The 21,854-nt window shown below is 41.5% G+C and overlaps 2 protein-coding genes across 5 annotated transcripts in view; one reads left to right on the top strand and one right to left on the bottom strand.

The window, feature by feature from the left end:
* The window catches only part of sfxn2 (sideroflexin 2), a 142,104-nt gene extending 133,491 nt beyond the window's left edge, over window positions 1-8,613 (bottom strand). Inside the window, exon 1 of one of the 3 annotated variants that reach the window (XM_063071286.1) lies at window positions 8,451-8,613. The gene's annotated coding sequence lies outside the window, so the exon portion shown is untranslated. Of the gene's footprint in view, window positions 1-3,062; window positions 3,150-8,450 lie in introns of those variants that run through there. The other 2 variants (XM_063071284.1, XM_063071285.1) reach the window with 2 other exon arrangements.
* The window catches only part of arl3b (ADP ribosylation factor like GTPase 3b), a 31,903-nt gene continuing 13,388 nt past the window's right edge, over window positions 3,340-21,854 (top strand). For both annotated transcript variants that reach the window (XM_063071287.1, XM_063071288.1), the window contains exons 1-2: window positions 3,340-3,476; window positions 18,134-18,277. In XM_063071287.1, the coding sequence (XP_062927357.1) occupies window positions 3,474-3,476; window positions 18,134-18,277 (147 nt within the window). In that variant the 5' untranslated portion in view covers window positions 3,340-3,473. The remainder of the gene's footprint in view (window positions 3,477-18,133; window positions 18,278-21,854) is intronic.

Here is a 21,854-nt window from a genome sequence, read left to right as displayed (position 1 = left end):
TCAAAATTCAGAATGATGAAGCAGCAAAAATACTTTTCAAAAATGTCAGCTTTTGTGGTATGTCGTACTGTCATACGAAGTTTCTTGGTCTTTGGAGAAGAGCCAAACTGCTCTTCATTGCATTTCCATCCTCCTACCCTGTTGAAAGAGGCTTCAGAGTAGTGAACCACATACTCACAAAAAACAGAAACCACTTGGACATTCTTACGTGTGGGGACTTGAGGCTTTTGCTGTCACAACTTGAACCAGATATTTCAACTCTTGCTAAAAACCATCAAGCTCAAGGATCACATCGATATCGAAGCTGCTGTACAGTGCAGAGGTACTGTGTAAGCTATGTTTAAAGACAAATAAAAATTTAAAGCAGAATCATTTTTCTCATGTTAGCATATGGTACACTATGGGGGTGCTGGAAAGTATATGGTGCCTAAGAAGGGTGTTGGCAAGAATGAAGTTGCTTTGGGGGTACTGGTATGAAGTTGCTTTGGGGGGTACTGGCAAATATGAAGTGGCTTTGGGGGGTACTGGCAAGTATGAAGTTGCTTTGGGGGGTACTGGCAAGTATGAAGTTGCTTTGGGGGTACTGGTATGAAGTTGCTTTGGGGGTATTGGCAAGTATGAAGTTGCTTTGGCGGGTATTGGCAAGTATGAAGTTGCTTTGGGGGGTACTGGCAAGTATGAAGTTGCTTTGGGGGGTATTGGCAAGTATGAAGTTGCTTTGGGGGTATTGGCAAGTATGAAGTTGCTTTGGGGGTATTGGCAAGTATGAAGTTGCTTTGGGAGGTACTGGCAAGTATGAAGTTGCTTTGGGGGGTACTGGCAAGTATGAAGTTGCTTTGGGGGGTACTGGCAAGTATGAAGTTGCTTTGGGGGGTACTGGCAAGTATGAAGTTGCTTTGGGGGGTATTGGAAAGTATGAAGATGCTTTGGGGGTACTGGCAAGTATGAAGATGCTTTGGGGGTATTGGCAAGTATGAAGTTGCTTTGGGGGGTACTGGCAAGTATGAAGTTGCTTTGGGGGGTACTGGCAAGTATGAAGTTGCTTTGGGGGGTATTGGAAAGTATGAAGATGCTTTGGGGGTACTGGCAAGTATGAAGATGCTTTGGGGGTATTGGCAAGTATGAAGTTGCTTTGGGGGGTACTGGTATGAAGTTGCTTTGGGGGGTACTGGCAAGTATGAAGTTGCTTTGGGGGGTACTGGTATGAAGTTGCTTTGGGGGGGTACTGGCAAGTATGAAGTTGCTTTGGGGGTACTGGTATGAAGTTGCTTTGGGGGGTACTGGCAAGTATGAAGTTGCTTTGGGGGGTATTGGAAAGTATGAAGTTGCTTTGGGGGTATTGGCAAGTATGAAGTTGCTTTGGGGGGTACTGGCAAGTATGAAGTTGCTTTGCGGGGTATTGGCAAGTATGAAGTTGCTTTGTGGGGTACTGGTAAGTATGAAGTTGCTTTGGGGGAGACGTTGGGCTAAAAAAGGCTGGGAAACATTGATCCAGAGCATCACCCACAAAATGCTGGAGGAGCTCAGCAGGTCAGGCAGCATCTATGGAGAGGAATAAAAAGTGGATGTTTCGGGCCGAGACTCTTCATCAGAACTCAATGATGAAGCACAGCTCTAATGTCATCTTCAGATTCGCCGAGGACACTACTGTTGTCGGATAAATCACAGCTGGTATTAAGTCTGCTCACAGGAGTGCAATAGGTCACCTGGTTGAGTGGTGCCACAAAAATACCTCTGACTCAACGGCAGCAAAATTAAAGAATTGTTTATTGACTTCAGGAAGGAGGCGAAGGTTAAGCATGAGCCAGTCTACACTGGGGGGATCAGTGGTGGAGAGGGTCAGCAGTTTTAAATTCCTGGGTGTTAACATTATCGGATGACCTGTGCAGTGCTCAGCACCATGATCTTTACTTCCTTAGGAGGTTAAGTAAGTTCAGTTTGTCACAAGCACTCTAACAAACCTGAAAATATACTGTTGATTGCATCCTGCCTGTTGCATAATAGTCCCCTACAGCAAATAAAATGTCCACAAACAGGAAACAGCAGAGTAGTGGACTCTGCCCAATACATCCCAGCATATCCTCCCACCATCAATAGTATCTACAAGAAGGCAATATCTGCAAAGATCCACCATTTGGGCCTTGCCATTTTTCACAGGCAGGAAGTACAGGAGCCTGAAGTTTCATACCGCCAGGTTGAAAAACAACTACTTCCCTTCAACCATCTGGTGATTGAACCAACCAGCAAACCCTGATTATTCCAGATCACAATTAGAATCAGAATCAGAATTAATTTCTCGTGAAATTTGTTAACTTTACGGAAGCAGTGCAATGAAATATGTGATAAATAAATAGAGAAAATCTGAGTTATATTAAGTATACATTAACTATTAAATAGTTAAGTTAAAATAAGTAGTTCAAAATAACAGAAATAAAATAGTGAGGTAGTGTTCAATGTCCTTTTAGAAATCAGATGGCAGAGACTTACAAAACTAAGACCACTGCACTAAACTTGACTTTTTTTGTTCTATTTGTGTTTTGTTGCAAAATTGTGTATACTTTGTTATTCTTGTGAATGCCGCTTCAAGTTTTGTGCACTTGTGCAAATGGCGATATCTCGACTTTGAACTTGGAATCAATGGACTGTCCACTTTGACATGTTCTGGGCAGCCTGCAAGTTATTACTGATTAATACAATATAGGCTACAGCTTTATATACACTAAGCACCATTGATCAGTAACCTTTCACAGTCCCTTCCCTGAGACGTGGCAATAATTACCATGAGACAAACAGCTTCAGGAATTGTTTGAAAACCTTGGGACTGAATGCAGTTCTGCAATTGTGATCGCATCAGCAGCAATGCCGTTTAAAATGTACTGATTTAAATTAAAAACCGCAAATGGGGGGCAGGTGCTCTGACACGAATACAAAATGACTGAGGCAGGAGTGACTGCCCGCCCGAGGGGCTCGCAACGTAAGGCAAACAATCATTGCAGAAAAACACAGTCTGCTCCTAAATGTTCACAGTAACAGGAGCATTGCAACATAATTTCCCGACGTACCTGACCATTGACAATTTTTCTCGCCCTATTTGTTACAGCTCGGGCTAGGCGGTAAAATAAGTATCAACTTGGTCGCGTTTCCCACCGTAGGCAAGTCTCCAACCAATCAGCGGCCGCCGATCCCCCCCACTGACACCGCCTCTCGCCCAGCCCCCTTCCCCTCCGAGTCGCTACGTCACTTCGGTGCGGAGTACGTCATCGAAAGATGCGCTCGGCTGAAGCTCGCTGCGTCCCCCCCCCCGCACCCCCCGCCAGAACGACGGCGACTGACTCCGAACGCACGCGCGCCGTGGCTGATGACGTCGAGAAAGAGGGGCGCGCGCCGGAGGCGGGGCCGAGGGGCACGTGTCACCCTACGTGGGTTGCGAGGTGACGCCGCTGCCCATAGTTACCCGGCGCCGTGAGGAGAAGATGGTGAGTGAGGGGCCGAGGGGAGGGCTGGGCCTGCGGCGGGGCTGATCGCTGATCGCTGATCGCCGATCGCCAGGGTCGGGGATACTGGACGCTTTCCCCGCTGGCGGATTTTCCTGCCCCGGGCCACCCTCCTGTGTTGTTAGGTTAGCGGTTGCTGTGACGCCATGGCTGTGGAGATGGAGCTGCAACGTGTGGCGGATTAGCCAGCGATTTACACCCGGGCATGTCTGCGTAATCTTCTACCATCTCCCCGCTACTTACATAGAGCAACGCTTTCTGCATTGTAAACATGACCGCCACACGTCCTCTCCCGCTCCGCAACATCGCCTAACTTAACTCATCCCAGACAAAATGCTGGAGGAACTCGGCAAATCACATAGTCTCGGCCCGAGACGTCGATCATTTATTCCCCCCGCCCCCAGAGTTGCTGTCTGACTTGCTGGGTTCCTCCAGCGTTTGGTGAGTTACTCAAAATTTCCAACATCTGCAGACTTAGTTGCTTAGTTATTAACTCATCCCAGTAAAATTTCACTCTGGATGACCTGAAGGGAAATACAGTTAATTCCTCAATTTTGATTGTCATGATTTTCGTACATAAGTAGATCTTGATTTAAAATTCACTTCATACATTTGAGTGAATTCCTCAGTTCTGATTTAAGATTTATGACTTTTAGTAAGAACTAAGTTTAAATTTAAACCTTTGTTAGCGTGGGTCAAGCAGAAGAGTTTCGTCTAGTTTTGTCTGATCATAATCCACTAAATTTTTTGAAAGCCTGTCATTATGCCTCTTAAACAATTACTCAGTTTTAAGTTGAGTAACTTGTTTAGTTAGACAAACTGACCACATTGTCTGCAGAATGCCCACAGATGACAACGTAATAATTTATTTATTCTTGAATGGTTTGGGGGTAAAGAGAATATTAGTCAGTGTACTGGAATAGCTGCTTTGTTCTCTGAAGAGTAACATGAATTGTTGAACATACTTCATCTCTTATCCTTGTTTTAATTTTCTAGCCAAGATAACTCTTTGAAAATAATTCCAGAATTGAAAGGCTTATCATATGAGGAGTGTTTGATGGCTCTGGGTCTGTACTCACTGGAATTCAGGAGAATGAGGGGTGACCTCATTGAAACCGATCGAATGTTGAAAGGCCTTGATAGAGTGGATGTGGAGAGGATGTTTCCTATGGTGGAGGAGTGTAGGGCCAAAGGGCACAGCCTTAGAATACAAGAATGTCCATTTAGAATGGAGATGAGGAGGAATTTCTTTAGCCAGGTAGTGATAAATCTGTGTGGAATCCATTGCCTCAGGCAGCTGTGGAAACCAAGTCATTGGGTATATTTAAGGCAGAGGTTGATAGATTCTAGATTAGTTGGGTCATGAAGGGATACGTGTGGAAGGCAGGAGATTGGGACTGAGAGGAAAAATAGCTCAGCCATGACAAAATGGCAGAGCAGACTTGACGGGCCAAAATGGCTTAATTCTGCTCTTATATTGTATGGTCCAATAAACTGTAAAGGGACTTTTTTTTTAATGAGCAATTAACGTTCTAATTAAAAATTTTTCCCCAATAAAAACAGAAAATGGTGAAAATACTCAGTTGGTTGGGCAGCATCTATGAGGAGTTTTTTCTTGCCAAGTCTCATTTTAGATTTTTATTGATTTCAGTTTTAAGCTGAGGGGTTAGGGGAAGCAGAATGAGTAGGCATAGGAATCTCAAGTTTACAGCTCAGTGTTTAAGCCTAGTAGCAATCAGAAGTAAACTGGTTCATGATTTAGCAAAGGATAGAGGTCTGGCAGCATCCGGTAAGCTTATTTAGCTGGAGTATTTTCTTGCAGCTGCTTTCTGAGATTAGGGTTCACGTCTGTTGTTGAATTTCGGCATCTAAAAGGAGCCTCTGTACACACGTCCTTCTGTTTCTAAACATCAAGCTTCTCTTTAGATTTATGCAGTTTATTGTCCTGACCTCACTGGATACTCAGTGGCTAATTAATCAAGGAAATAAAATGGTCATCTCTTTCGGCTAATTATTATTGCTGCTCTGTTTTGTTGGAATCCTAATTAATTTGCTGGAAGAATAAGTCAGTGTCATGAACAGTCTGATTAAAATGGTTGTACTTCAGTACACCAACATAGTGCAGCACTTTATTATTGTTTTATTAAACTTAAATTAAATATCCATTTCTTTAACTGGTTTTCTAACACTACTATGGGTCTGCAGTAAGTAAATACTGAGCATGGTTAAAGGAGTCTGCTATACTGTTGAGGTAAGTTGAATGATATCTTTGTTTTAAATGTTGGAAGTGTTACACATTGAAATGAACAGTACTTTGTTGTATGTCTAGGTACTATATATAAGTTATCCTAATCTTTTAAAAGTGCAGACTTGGAAATACATAAACTTCAAGCAGTTTCAAATCAACAGGTCAGGCACCATCTATGGAAATGACATTTCAGGCTAGAAAGGAAGAAGGAAGACAACAGAGACTCATTCCACTGAGATGCAGCACAGAGCGTCATAGGAAGTCATTCCTGCCTGTGGCCATCAAACTTTACAACTCCTCCCTTGGAGGGTCAGACACCATGAGCCAATAGGCTGGTCTTGGACTTATTTCCAGGCATAATTTACATATAACTATTTTACTATTTATTATTTATTGTGCAATTGTAACGAAAAACCAATTTCCCCTGGGATCAATAAAGTATGACTATGAGAATGAAAAGGTAGGGAGAGGGTAGCTAAAAAGTGATATATGAAGCCAGGTGGGTAGGAAAAGTGTAGGGCGAGAGAAGAAGGAATCTCACGGGAGAGGAGAGTGGACAAAATGAGAAAAGGATGGAGGAGCAGACCCAGGAGGAAGTAATAGGCAGTTGAGAAGAGGTAAGGGGCCAGAGTGGGGAATAGAAGAACAGGGGAGGGAATTTTTGTTTATCGGAAGGAGAACTCCTCATTCATGCTATCGGTTGGAGGCTACCCAGACGGAATATAAGGTGTTGCTTCCACATCCTAAGGGTGGCCTCATCGTGGACTGACAAATCAGAATGGGAATGAAAATATCTGGCAACTGGGAAGTTCCTCTTTTTGGCAGAGGTACTGGATGAAGCGGTCCCCCAATTTACAATGAGGTTCACCAATGTAGAGGCAGCTGCATGAGAAGCACCAGGCAAAATAGTTAACTCCCAGCAGATTGACAGGTAAAATGTTGCCTCACCTGGAAGGTCTGTTTGCAGCTTTGAATGGATTTGAGGTAGGAAGTGAATGGACAGGTGTAGCTTATAAGGATAAATGCCAGGTGGGAGATTAGTGGGGAGGGACAACTGGACAAGGGAATCAAGGAGGGAGTGATTCCTACAGAAAGTGGAAGTAAATATATGTTTGGCACAAGGATCCCTTTGGAGATGCCAGAAGTTATGAAGAATGATGTGTTGTATGTGAAAGCTGATGCGGTGGTAGGTAAGGACGAGGAACTCATCACTGTTAAGGGAGTGGGAAGATGGGGTGAGCACAAGTGTTTGGGAAACGGGGAGAGAACAGCATCAATGGTGGAGTAAGGAAAACCCTGTTCTGTGATGTCCTGGAAAGGAAAGTCTTGTCCTGGGAACAGATGTGATGGAGGCGAAAGCACTGAGAAAAGGGAGTAGCATTGTTACAGGAAATGGGGTGGGAAGAGGTAGAGTCAGATAATTGTGGAAATGGATAGTTTCATAAAAGATGTCGGTTGACAGTTTATCTCCAGAGATGGAGACAGAGAGATCAAGAAAGGGGAGAGAGGTGTCAGAAATGGACCAAATGAATTTAACGGCAGGATGGAAGTTGAGGCAAAGCTGATGAGATTGTCAAGCTCGGTAAACAGTAGCACCAATACTGTTGTTGTAGCAGAGGAAGAGTTGGGGAGTCATTACTGGGGAAGGCTTGGAACATGGGCTGTTCCACATAGCCAACAACAAGGCAAGCATAGCTGGGCCCGTGTGGATGCCCATGACTATCCCTTGAAGCTGGAGGAGCCAAAAGAAAAATTGTTGATTGTGTTGGTTCTGTTATTGAGAAAAAAGTACAGCTTTAAGGCCTTGATGGGGAATAGAAGTGTATCAGGACAGTTTCAAATTCCTGGGAGCACACATCACACATAACCTCTCATGGTCCCAGAACACAGCTAAGAAAGCTCACCAATAACTACTTTTTGAGGAAGTTGGACTTTGCACATCCATATGTCATTCTGACAGGCTCTACAAGGGGGTAGTCAAAACTGCCTAACACATCGCCAGCACCAGCCTACCTGCTGTCAAGGGCCTACACTATATACAGAAAGGTGCCAGAAAAGGACCAGTAACATCATGAGGGATCCCACTCACCGTGCTCATGGTTTGTTTGTCATCAGGGAGGAGGCTATGTAGCATCTGTGCCAGGATTCCCAGACTCAAAACCAGTTACTTTTCCCAAGCAGTAGGGCTGGTCAATGCTCCACCCACTAACTCCACCACTACTTTATTATTTCCTGTCAGTTACCTTACATACAGCCTAGCGTTGCTTTATGGATTACAATCAAACTATGTATATAGGCCATCTTATGTAGTTATTGATTGTGTTTTTTATTTTTATTGTGTTCTTTATCTTTTGTTTTCTTTGTGGTGCGTCGGATCCGGAGTAACAATTATTTCATTCTCCATTACACTTGTGTACAGGAAATGACACTCAACAATCTTGAATCTTGAGCATTGCATAGCCCTCAGTTCAATTATTGTTTGGACAGAGAAGCTAGCAGTTTCAATTTAATCATTAGCCTAATTTACAACTCCAACCCACCAACAATTTCAAAATTTAATTTGTCATCTTTATTACAGAGAATATGATGATTAAAGTCTTTCTTTGCATTTAGTGATGAACAATACTAGAACAAATTTATGGATACAAAATGAGGTGTAAACTTTGCTGGACTCTTATAAAAATATTTGTTGGATTACAAACACTCACAGTTAGAAACAGCTTGTCTCCTCGGGCCGGCTGGTGGCGCAACGACATCGGTGCCGGACCCGGGAGCGGAGGTTCCCGGGTTCGAAACTAGTCGGGTCCGCTCCCGAGTACACTTTCCATCCGTGCTGGGTTGAGTGTCGAGAACGCAACTCGACCTCGTAAAATTAAAGGGAAAATATGGTGAAAATGTCTGTGTGAGGAGTGATGTGTCACACAGCCCCTTTCTCGCTCCGCGTCTTGTAAAAGCCATGAAAAAGACATCATCATGGACGCACGCACGCACGGACGCGCAGGCTCGCACGCTTCTTGATCCGGAGGAATGTTGTTTTGTTTGGCAGTATACGTGTGTATGGATGGATGACAATCAACTTGAACTTGATCCTGCTGAGTTCCTCCAGCATTTTGTATGTGTTGACCTGACTAACTTCCTCTGTCTCCTACTGAATATTCATCACGGCCACTTTTCCAAAGTCTCGCAATGTACTAATCAGCTACCTGATTAACCTTTGCAACATCACCTCAACAATGATGCAGCCTAGAATGCAAGGACAGGCAGGCACACGCCAAAAAAAAAGAAAGAAACAGCTTGTCTGACAAACGGAACCCATCCAGCGACAAAATGGTTTAGATGTGGTTTATTCATTCATACAGTGCAGTTCATTAAATTAAACTTGGACAGGGGTGGATAAGCTATACTTGTACAATTAGTTAGATGTTATCACCCTGACTGTACTGAAATTGTGGGTTGAAGGTGCAAGTTATGGCCAACTGCTTCTGATGCCATGAAATTCTGCTTGGATAGTTTTTGGGCTTACAGTTCTGTTGAGTCTAGTATACTTAATAATTTCCTCATAAAACTTGGAGGAAGATTGCCATATTGCCAGCATACATTCATCTGTTTCAAGGGTGTCTGCGGAGAGTAAGAATTTCAGGTTGTATATTGTACACATTCTCTGATGTTAAATGGAACTATTGAGCTATGTGCATTAAACTGATTGAGTTTGTAAATTCCCCGTGCTTATCGCTTGTACATGCTGTGATCCCAACAGTTTAAAAATTGGAAAGTATTGGAGTCTTATCCTTCTTATTTGTTAATATAATTATCAGCTAGATTTTGGGGACTGTAGAGTTTTGTAGTTAAAATATAGTTTGTAAGCAATAAAGCCTCGTTTGTTGTCCATTGTTTTGAGGTTTAAATTAAAGCTACTTTATGTAATTGCAACACCAGTTTCAGACCAACACTCACAACACGCTGGAGGAACTCAGCAGGTCGGGCAGCATCCGTGGAAACGATGAGTCGACGTTTCGGGCCGGAACCCTTCGTCAGGACTGTAGGGGGGAAGGGGCAGAGGCCCTATAAAGAAGGTGGGGGGAGGCTGGTAGGTTCCAGGTGAAAAACCAGTAAGGGGAAAGATCAAGGGGTGGGGGAGGGGAAGCCAGGAGGTGATAGGCAGGAAAGGTGAAGAAAGAATAGTGTTTTTGACCAGTTTCAGACTTGTTCCAAGATGTGGTTAGTACTGCTCCTGGCAAGATGATCCATCCCTGTGTTGAATCAAGGTTTGTTTCCTCATTTAATGGTGTTCATGAAAAGCTAAAGCAAAATTTGTTATTGTTGTACCATATACTTCCTGCATTGCAGGTATTTACAGGAAATAAAGAAATAACAATAGAAGTCATGAAAAAAATCATACGAAAGTGAAGTCTGACAAACAACCAATGTGCAAAAGAAGTCAAACTGCAAAAGAAAATACTGAGAAAATGACTTGTAATGAGTCTTTGAGAATGAGTTTGTAGAATCAATTTAGAGTTATGGTGAGTGAAGTTATCCACACGAGTCCGAGCCTGATGATTGTAAGGTAACAATTGTTCCTGAGCCTGGTGGTGTGGGACCCAAGGCTCTTCTACTTCCAGCCCGATGGTAGTAGTGAGAGAGAGTATAGCCGGGATGGTGAGGGTCCTTGATGGATGCTGCTTTCTTATGACAGCACTCCATGTAAATGTGCTCAGTGTTAGGGAGGGCTTTTCCTGTGATAGGCTGGGCTGTAACCACTACTTTATCACAAAATTGTTCATTTATGCCTGCTTTTTAATGGCACTTGCTGTCCCTCTCCACCTCTGATTCACCAATGAGAACTGCCTCATGGACCTCCAACTTCTTCCTAATCAGCTCTTTGGTTTAGCTGCCATTGAGTGAGAAGTTGTTCTGATACCGCTTAGCCAGATTTTTAACGATGAATCATTTGTCTTCTAGTGATGGTCTAATAAAGCTCATGACTACTTTGTTTCAGGTAACTAGATTTGTCCTTAAATCAGTTCCACCACCAGATAATGAATGATCTTTTTTACTGAAGATGTTTCAACAAGACTGTACAATTGTAATCTCTGCTTCTAAGTTCTGTTATGAACAGATGAGTTTGCAACAAATAAATGAGGTCATTATTGGTTTGCTGCCATGATCAATTTGATTTCAGTCTTCTTTGGGACTTGTCCAGCCCAACTCATGTTGATATTTCTATTTTCTTGGTGCACATTGAAATCCCTGACTCCGATTGGCTTTGGTATCCATTTTTCGCTTGGAACTTCTCCCCTCATGAATATTCAGTATGGATGCAGTCAGTTAACTAGTTCCAGTTTTTGAACCTGTTAGGGTTTACAGGGGTTCTTTTGCATTGCTGCAATCTTGACATACTGCCATTAACATTTCAATTTCCATCTTAAATTTGTTTGAAATCTATCACAGTCTATGAGAAAATTGAAATTATTATTTGCATTAAAGTAAACTCATTAACTTCAGTGAAATATTCTTGCCTTTAAGTAGTATAGCTATGGATATAATGAATAAGATTACTTTCACAGTTGTAAGAACATGTTGGATTGGCAATTAAAATTGGAAAGGTTAGGCACAGTTGAGTAAAACTTGAAGTATAGAACAATGGAGTAATGATTACACATTTTCCCATGAGATTTTGAGATTTACATCAGTTTATAAGATATCACGGAGCCAAGTGCTGTTTGCTTATAGAAATTATATGATTTTTTTTGTGTGTCTAAAAGTGCAAATTACAAAAAAAAGGGCTTCAGTTTGTAGATGCTGAAATATCAGGCTGATAAAGGCAGATGTGCTTTAATTTCGCCAAAAGAGAATGGGAAATGAAAGATGTATTGAATGGAAATGTACTCTGGAAGTATTGAAGTTGGTGTAAATATTCAGGGTATTGTTTATTTTACTGGCTCATTAGTCAAAAGCTTGTAGATGGTGCCAGAAAGGCTACGTGAATTTGGCCAGTGAAATTATTGGTATGAAATATTAAAAAATACAACATAAAAGTCATAAATTTAAAATTACATCTGTAGTGTTGTCTAGTCGTTGTTTGACCTGTATCTAAAGTAATATAAATAGACACCTTTTGAAAAGGCTGTAAAATCGTTATAGCTTCCTTCTGCCATTAGGTCCTTGACTTTCTGATCAGCAGACCACAGTCAGCATTGCTCCACCAGGTTGAGTCCTCAGCCCCATACTCACAATACATTTCATAATAAGTTCATTATCAAAGTGCATATATGTCACCATGTACAACCCTGAGATTCATGTTTCTGTGGGCATACTCAGTAAACCTAAAAATCATTATAGAATCAGTGAAAGTCCACACCAACAGGGCAGACAACCAGTGTGCAAAATCAACAAACTGTGCAAATACAAAAATAAAAAAATATATTATTATTATTATTACAAATAAATATCAAGAACAGGAGATGAAGAGTCCTTGAAAGTGAGTCTATGGGTTGTGGGAACAATTCAGTGATGGGGCAAGTGAAGTTTCCCCTCTGGTTCAAAAGCCTGATGGTTGAGGGGTAATACTGTTCCTGAACCTGGTGGTGTGAGTCCTGAGTCCCCTGCACCTTCTTCCTGATGGCAGCAGCGAGAAGGGATCATGTCTTGAGTACTGGGGGTTCCTGATGGTGGATGCTGCTTTCCTATGACAGCGCTCCGTGTAGATGTGCTCAATAGCGCGTATGGCTTTACCTGTGATGGAGTGAGCTATAATCCACTACCTTTTGTAGTATTTTCTATTCAAGGGCATTGGTGTTTCCATACCAGGTTGTGATGTACCCAGTCAATATTCTCTCCACCCCACATCGATGGAAGTTTGTCAAAGTCTCTGTATACTTACGACTGCATGGCAAAATTCTGCTACATCTCCATCTACAAGTTTGCGGGTGATACCACTGTAGCGGGCCGCATCTCAAATAACAATGAGTCAGAATACAGGAAGGAGATAGAGACAGGGACATGGTAACACCTTTCTCTCAATGTCAACAAAACCAGCTGGCTTGTCGTTGACTTCAAAAGGTGGGTGTGGTACACATGCTTGTGTCTACAGTCACAGTGTTGACAGTGAGAGGGTTGAGGGCTTCATGTTCCTAGGTGTGAACATGGCCAGTATCTCATCCTAGTTCAGTCATGTTGATATCATAGCCAAGAAAGCTCACTGATCTTACTTTCTCAAGAGGTTAAAGAAATTCGGCATGTGCGTACTTATACTTCGTAAGTATGATTAAGAATAAAGCATGCAGTGCCTCTGCTTCCTCAGAAGTTTGTGAAGATTCAGCATGACATCTAAAACTTTGACAAACTTCTATAGATGTGTGGTGGAGAGTATATTGACTGGCTACACACAGCCTGATATGGAAACATCGTTGCCGTTGAATGGAAAATCCTACAAAAAGTAGTGCACGCTGCCCAGTCCATCATGGGTAAAGCCCTCCCCACCATTAAGCACATCTACACAGAGTGTTGTCGCAGGAAAACAGCAAGAAGGTAAGGACAAGCGAACCACAGGAGCGCTTACAGGACTTATTTTAATCTGTGAGCTGGACTGTATTCAGGGATTTGTCTTCAAATCTGGATGAGTATGTCACAGTCGTTACTGACTTCATTAAAACCTGTGTGGATGAGTGTGTGCCTACAAAAACTTACTGTACATTTCCAAACCTAAAGCCGTGGATGAACCAGGAGGTTCATATTCTGCTGAGGGCTAGATCTGTGGCATTTAAATCTGGCAATCCAGGACTGTACAAGAAAACTAGTTATGACTTGCAGAGGGCTATTTCAAGAGTGAAGAAACAGTTCCAAGCAAGGTCGGAGGCTTCACTGGATGCACGTCAACTCTGGCAGGGCTTGCAGGATGTTACTTCCTACAAAATGAAACCCAATAACATGAATGGCAGCAATGCTTCACTACTAGACGAGCTCAATGCTTTTTATGCCCACTTTGAAAGGGAGAATATAACTGTAGCTGTGAAGATCCCTGTTGCACACAGTGACCCTGTGATCTCTGTCTTGGAAGGTGAACACTCGTAAGGCAGCAGGCCCAGATGGAGAAGGTTCTAAAAACTTGTGCAAACCAACTGACGGGTATATTTAAGGACATTTTCAACCTCTCACTGCTACAATTGTGAGTTCCCACCTGCTTCAAAAGGGCAACAATTATACCAGTGCTCAAGAAGAGTAGAGTGAAGAGTACTGGACTATTGTCCAGTAGCACTCACATCTATGGTGATGAAATGCTTTAAGAAGTTGGTTGTAGCTAGAATGAACTCCTGCCTCAGCAAGGATCTGGACCCACTGCAATTTGCCTATCGCCACAATAGGTCTATGGCAGATGTAATCTCAATGGCTCTTCATATGGCCTTAGATCACCCGGACAATACAAACACCTAGGTCAAGATGCTGTTTGTTGACTATAACTCAGTATTTAACACCATTATTCCTATAGTCCTGATCGATAAATTACAGAACCTGGACCTCTGTACTTCGCTCTGCAATTGGATCCTCGACTTCCTAGCTGGAAAAGCGCAATTTGTGCATATTGTTAAGAATATCTCCTCACAGACATCAACATTAGTGTTTCAGGGATGTGTGCTTAGCCCACTGCTTTACTCTTTCTATGCCCATGACTATATGGTTAGGCATAACTCAAATGCCATCTATAATTTTGCTGATGACAACCATTGTTGGCAGAATCACAGATGGAGACAAGAGGGCGTGCAGGAACGAGATATGCCAGCTGCAACAACCTTGCACTCAACATCAGTAAGACCAAAGAGCTGATTGTGAACTTCAAAAAGGATAGGACAAGTAGAACATGAACCAATCCTCATAGAGGGATCAAAAGTGGAGAGAGTGAGCAATTGCAAGTTCTTGGGTGTCAAGATCTCAGAGGATCTAACCTGGTCCCAACATAATGATATAGCTATAAAGAAGGCAAGACAGTGTTTGAAGAGATTTGGTTTGTCACCTAAAACACTCAAAACCTTCTAAGATGAACCTTGAGAGCATTTTGACTGGCTGCATCGCTGTCTGGTATGGGGATGGTGGGGCTAACTGCACAGGATTGAAAGAAGCTGCAGAAAGTTGTAAAATTAGTCAGCTCCATCTTGGGTACTAGCTTCCGTAATATCCAAGACATCTTAAAGGAGTGATGTCTCAGAAAGGTGGTATCCATTATTAAGGACCTCCATCACCCAGGACATGCCCTCTTCTCATTGTTACTGAGAGGAAGGTTAGAAGCCTGAAGGCACACACTCAGCTATTCAGAAACGCTCTTCCCTTGCCATTTGATTCCTAAATGGGGTTTGAATCCATGAACACTCCTCACTTCTATTATTTCTGTTTTTGCACAATTTTTAATTTAAGTATTATATATATATATATATATGTAACGTAATTGATTTACTTTTTTTCCTTTTTTCATAATACCATGTATTGCATTGTACTGCTGCCACTGAGTTAACAAATTCCACATGTGCCGGTGAGATTATACCTGATACTGATCCATCATCAGAGGCCCCACCATCCAGGTCACACTCTCTTGTCGCTGCTGCCATCAGGAACAAGGTACAGGATCCTCAGGACTTGCATCACAGGCTTCAGGAACAGTTATTACTGCTTTACCATCAGGTTCTTGAACCAAAGGTGATAACTTCACTCAATTTTATTTGCCCCATCACCAAACTGTTCCCACAGCCTATGGATTCACTTTCAAGGTCTCTTCATCTCATGTTCTCAATGTTGCTTAGTTATTTTTTTTCTTTTGTATTCGCACACTTTGTTGTCTTTTGTACACTGGTTGTCTGCCCTGTTGGGTGGAGTCTTTCACTGATTCTATTATGGTTATTGGATTTACTGAGTATGCTTGCAAGAAAACACATCTCAGATTTGTATATGGTGACATGTATGTACTTTGGTAATAAATTCACTTCGATATTGATGCACTGCAGAAAGCATTCTGTGTGGATGCCTGACGGCTTGGTGTGGCAGCTGCTTTGCACATGGACACAAATGGATGCCTGGAGTTGTACACACAGCTCAGCACATGACAGGAACCAGCCTCCACTCTGTGGACTCTGTACTTCTCACTGCCTCAATAAAACAACCAGCATAATCAAAGACCCCATCCACCCCAGACATTCTCTCTCCTCCTCCTCTCTCATTGGGCAGAAGGGACTAAATCCTGATTGCATGTACCACCAGGCTGACAGAGAGCTTCTATCCCACTGTAATCAGACTGTTGAACAGACCTCTGCCTCGCTATCTACCTCGTGATTTTGCACTTTAGCATTTTCCTGTTCTTTACTTTTTTTGTGGTAGTTTTTAACTTTGTTCTACATCATTTTACTTATTCTAGCTCAGTGCGCTGCAATAATTTGATCTTTATGAACAGTGTGCAAGATAAGCTTTTCACTGTACCTTGGTACATGTGATACGAATAATAAAAAAAAACAATAATTTAAACTGTTGTCAAATTATGTGCTCTGTGTACATACATCTATTGATGCTTCTGGACACATCTTCAGTGATGTTCCTGGAATCATCGGGTGTTTTGGGTCTTTCAACATCATACAACCTCCCCCAGGTGACCCAGCCGGGGCTGATCAGACCCCAGCTTGTGTCCAGATGGCTAGCTACTTATGACTCCATGGCTCCCCTCTTTTGAGCCACAGCCATCTTGAGACCCTCTCTGCCGCATCGGTGGTACTGCGGATGGCTCTCCTCTTCCTCCCTCCCTCGATGCCCAAAATGCTGAAGGCTCTAACTAAAGAATGGGTCCTATCAACCCCTCCCTTCGCCATTGCCTCCAGAATTTGGTTAACATCTTCATCAAACTGCTTCCACAGTGAAGTCATGTCAGCTGCAGGCCATTTGATCCGCCTCCTGTTAGACTTCATGTTCGAGGGATTAGCTTGCAACACATGGAGGTTCCGGGCACTATGGGGTGACTCCGGGCCTGGCCCCTCCTTCGTCTCACCAGACTGGACACCTGCACATTGTGCTGCTCCTGCTCCCGCCAAACACTTCATCCTCGCTTGGTGGATCTTCAAGCCGCGATCATTCTTGCAGATTTTGCCACATGCACACTGCTTCCTCATCGTCGTTTGTTCATTGCCTGGGTCTGATGTCGTTGTGTCCATCCGACTGGAGTGCTCATTCTCTCCCCCTCTCGGGCACCCCTGGGGGTATCTTTTCCTTAGATCTGATCCTTCTCTCCTGAGCAAAGATGATAAAGAGAAAATTTCACTGTAAATTTTGATTTTGAAAGGATACAGTTTTTAAAGCAAACTTACTGTGTTGTATGTGAATTTAATCACCTGAGAGATACGGTAGGATGGAGAAAATTAAATGGGCAAAAATACTTCCAGGAAAAAAATATGGGGAAACTATATTTGTGTCCCTGCAAACCTAAGAATTGTCTTCTACCCTGTCTGCTTTTCCACTTTTAAACCAGTCACTTTGTAAGTTACAGCAAAGTACAGCAAAAATGTTGATTTTTAATTGTGATTAAGTGTTTCTACTGTACCTTTACTGCCATTTTAGGCAAACAGTCCAAATCCCTGGCATTGTGTGGCTGATAAAGTTTTCCTTGATCATGCCCAAGTCATTCTTTCCATACTTCAATAATGTAATGCCAAGTTATTGCCTCTTTAGGTAAATATTCTAAAATATGTCACTTAAAAATTGAGAAGCCAGATCATTGCACAAGTTTCAACTTCTAGAATGAAAAAATGATGCTGATCATAAAACCACATAAATAATGCTACTACTTTTCCTTAAACATGATTCCCAACCTGAGGTCTACAGACTCCTTGATTAATGGCATTAAAAAAAGGTGGAAAATAAAGGGTAGTTTTTAGTTGGCAGAGAAGAGTAGGGATGAGAAGGTACTTTGTCTTTGGGAAAGAATTAGTGGGAGTCTGTAGCAGTGAGGGTTTATCATAACACTGACTTTTAAAGAAAAGCAGATGGGTAACGTGGATTTGTTCATGTGTGTTTCTATATCACAGTGGAGATTTTAAACTAAACAGCATGATTGCATGCCAAATGTAGAAGAATGTCTTCATTGTAAAATGATTTTCTCTCCACAACTACGGCTTGATCTGCTGAGTGTTTTCAGTATTTCCTTTTTATTTCAGATATCCAGTATCTGCAGTTTTTGATTTATAGTTGCCTTATCTACTGCTAACTGAGGTTGTCGAATAACTGTAAAACAAAAACCGACAGCAGTTTACTCAGCAGTATATAGGAACTTCCTTAGTTGGGAGGGGAACTGTGGGGGGTGGGGGGGGGGTGGAAATCTACAGCTGTAGATACAGCTAAGAGTGACCAATGCTGTTTCTTCTTTTAGGGTTTGCTGTCAATACTGCGGAAATTGAAGAGTGCCCCTGATCAGGAGGTTAGAATACTCCTTCTAGGTTTGGACAATGCAGGGAAAACAACATTACTCAAACAGTTGGCTTCAGAAGACATTAGTCACATCACACCTACACAGGTAATTGAGACACAGCTACAAATTTCATATTTTGAATGTGTAAAAAGAGCAAATTAAATGTTACAAAGGGTTGGGACCTGGGTTAAAATACAGCCCAGACTGGTGAAATAGAAATTCTTTACCCCTTGCTGATGGGAAGGAAGGTCCAGTGTGTACCAATTTTAGCCACCTTGGTTGAGCACTTCAAGGCAAGAGGCCGATAGCGGAAAATTGGACTGTTTCATTATTAGATTGGTTACTTCATTAGGGATAATGAATCATAGGTGTGAGTACCTGCTGAATGGATACCACTGAATCGTAGGTGTGGAAATCTAAATTAATCTGCATGTATTTCAATATTACTAAGGCAGAATATTTGAAGATTTAACTGAGATCTGACCATATTATACCTATCTGCAACCATGCTAACAGCAATGACTGCAACGGCGATATCCTTCACTGTGATGAAGTTAATTCTTTTAAACATTCATTAAAATATATGATTTGGAGTTATTTTCTGTCGTACAAGTACTGTTTTGGGTGCTACTGGTATCCATCTAATGCATTTTAATACTTAAGTAATTTGCATATTATATATCAGTATCCTAAGCATCAAGAGAAAAAAAAACTACAAGAGGGAGCAGAAAAAGCTTTGTGCAGTATGCTGGAATGGATTTGTTCCCTGCTGTGTTCCCATGTGTGCTCCTGATGTTCACTATAGCTAGAAGCACAGAAAATACTATCTGCTGAATTATTTGATCAAGGTCTTTCATTTTATTAAATATTAAGTATTTGATCAAATATTTGACTGAAAAGGCACAATTTTAAGGTGATTAGACAGAAGTATAAGGTGGATGTTGGAGGTTGATTTTTTTTTACACAGTGGTGGCTACATGGAATGCCCTGCAATGGGTGATGGTAGAGGCAGATACATTATGGGCATTTAGAAAATTCTTAGATATGCACATGGATGATAGAAAAATGATTGCTCTTAGTGTAAGTTAAAAGGTCTGCACAACTGTGTGTGCCAAACAGTTTGCACTTGTCGGTAGTGTTCTATGTTAGTGAATCTTGAACTGGCTGCTTTATGAATACTGATTTTGAGAGCTGAAATTTTTAATGAGAAAGCCACTGGTAGTGAGATAGCTTCATTGTGTGCCATAATTTGCTTAATCTACTCTCTCAGCAACAGTCAGAGGAATATAATTTCCTCATACCCCTATGTCTCTTCCATAACTGTCCCATCCTCTCAATTTTCTGAGGTATTGCTGTTTGTAATACTGCTGCTTGAGCTTTTAACAATATCTAATTGAAAATGGAATTAATTGGATCCCTGTGAACAAACAGCACCAAGCCACTATGATTTATTACACTGGCCCGTTCGATATTTATACTCTGAAGGTCATTTGTGGTGTTTTCAATTCTTGAGCTCAGTTGGCAAGCCCAAGTAACTATAGTGCCTTTTTTGGAAAGCTGTTATTTGATAACCACCTCAAGATTATTTAAAAATCTGTAACTAGCAATTGAATTCTGTATTTTGGAAATATTTTAAGTTACACAGATTTGCTCATTGGTGCTGCTTATTTTAGATGCTTTTTTATTAATTTCCTGTTTGTCTTTTTATGTTTATTATTTATCATGTGCTTGTAGGACCAAAGAATCCTGCCAGAAAAATAAACTGAGCTCAGCATAATGTTAGTGCTACATGACAACTTGCACAACTGCTAGCCTCACTTCCAACGTATGCTTCCTTACTGTAGTTATATCTGTAGCATTAGATGAATCCTGGACTGAGGGATGATTTACTGGGCCGTTGTTTCTACTTTGGAGTAACATATTATGGATGTGTTTTCCTCTGCAGGGGTCCAAAGAAAGCAAAGCTACATTTTGGTATAAGAAGGATTGAAAATAACTTTATTTGTTTACTTATTGAAATTCAATACAGAGCAGTCTCTTCCAGATCTTTGGCTGCACTGCCCAGCAAATCCTCCAATTTAATCCTAGCTTAATCACGGGACAACTTAAATGACTGATTAACCTACCAACCAGTATGTGGGAGGAAAACCAACCAGTATGTGGGAGGAAACCAGAACACCTGGAGAAAACCCATGCAGTCTCAGGGAGAATGTACAGACTCTTGACAGGCAGTGGCAGTGTTTTCTTCACATTGGATGCTATCCAAACTGTTCATGGTTACCGTTCCAAGCCAAGTAGCGATAAATGGGATTATTATAGACAGGTAGTTGATGGCTAATGTGGACATCATGGACTGGAGGGTCTGTTTCTCTGCTGTATGACTTTGTTCTTGTGATCACTCTAGTGATAATATCAAATCTCTTTGCGTGATTCAAACCTTTATTATTTTAACAATTTTTGTCCTCCTTTGTTCATGATATTCTTTCTTTCTACCTCTTAACTTACTCTAATATCAATCTAACCTTCCTTCCTACATAGCCATCCTTCTTTATCACCCTTGTGCCTCTCTACAAGTTAAGTAAATGCCCCTAAAGTGTCTGGCACCTCTGGCAGGCATTCTATGTACTCACCACTGGCTGTTAAAAAAACAACACAACATATCTTTCCTTCATTCACCTTAATCTTATGTCCCTTGCTATTAGCCATTTTTGTCTTGGGGAAATGTCTGTGGTTATCTACTTGAACAATGCCTCTAATCATCTTGAAAACCTTTCTCAAGTCATATCTCATCTTCCTTCACTCCAAAGAGAAAATTGCTAGCTCATTCAGTCTTTCCCCAAAGTGTTCAAAATGGGTCTTTCCTGTCTCCTTATCCTCAAGAGTTCCTCTGGACTAGCAATCTCTTACCTTGACTGGTCTCCTGACTCCATCCTGTCTATACCACTCCTGCTCCTTACCACATGTAGTATTCCAAGTGGTTCAGTGTTACTTGGCATGTAATATGCAGCAACAACAATTTTATATGTAAGAATCTTAAATGAGAGCTGAAAATAAAGGAACATGGTCTATCTTTGTGGACAGAATTCGGAGCTGGGTGACGGTTATGGTCTTGGATCAGTTGGTTGTGCAGTAGGAGAAATATACTTTCACTACTGTGAAATCTTTAAGTTTATATTAAATCTCTATTTTAAAACATTCTGTAGATTAAAATAAGTACTAATGATTTCATTTTTGGAATTTTAGTGTGAAGGGCTAAATTGCCATTTTAAAGTTGATTGACGACAATTCAAGTACTGTGATTCTAAAATTGCTATTTCAAAGTAGAAAGTATGTTCTGTGCTGAGGTTCTCTGGTGTAAGGAGAGCAATTTTGCAACTCAGCTGGGTAGAACCTTTTCCACAACCTTCTACCAGCTACTGTATTAAGCAGATAATCATTTTATCAAATACCATAAACTTTTCATTCCAAAAATGATTAATCTACAGCCTCAGATTAATCATGCATCATTTATGACTCCCTTTGTGCAAAGAAATCATAGAGAATACCCTGCCTCAAGATAATATTATATCATATATTGGTGCTGAAAATGGCCTAGACAAACAGTGAACTTGTTCTGATATTTATTCGTGTGATTCAGTCAGTTCCCACAGAACATAAAGATTACACACATATATGATGAACT

The sequence above is a fragment of the Mobula hypostoma genome, chromosome 19 (genome assembly GCF_963921235.1).
Source record: "Mobula hypostoma chromosome 19, sMobHyp1.1, whole genome shotgun sequence".
NCBI classification, from domain to species: Eukaryota; Metazoa; Chordata; class Chondrichthyes; order Myliobatiformes; family Myliobatidae; genus Mobula; species Mobula hypostoma.
The sequence above is the reverse complement of the archived record's forward strand: the minus strand, read 5'-3'. Positions and strand labels throughout refer to the sequence as shown.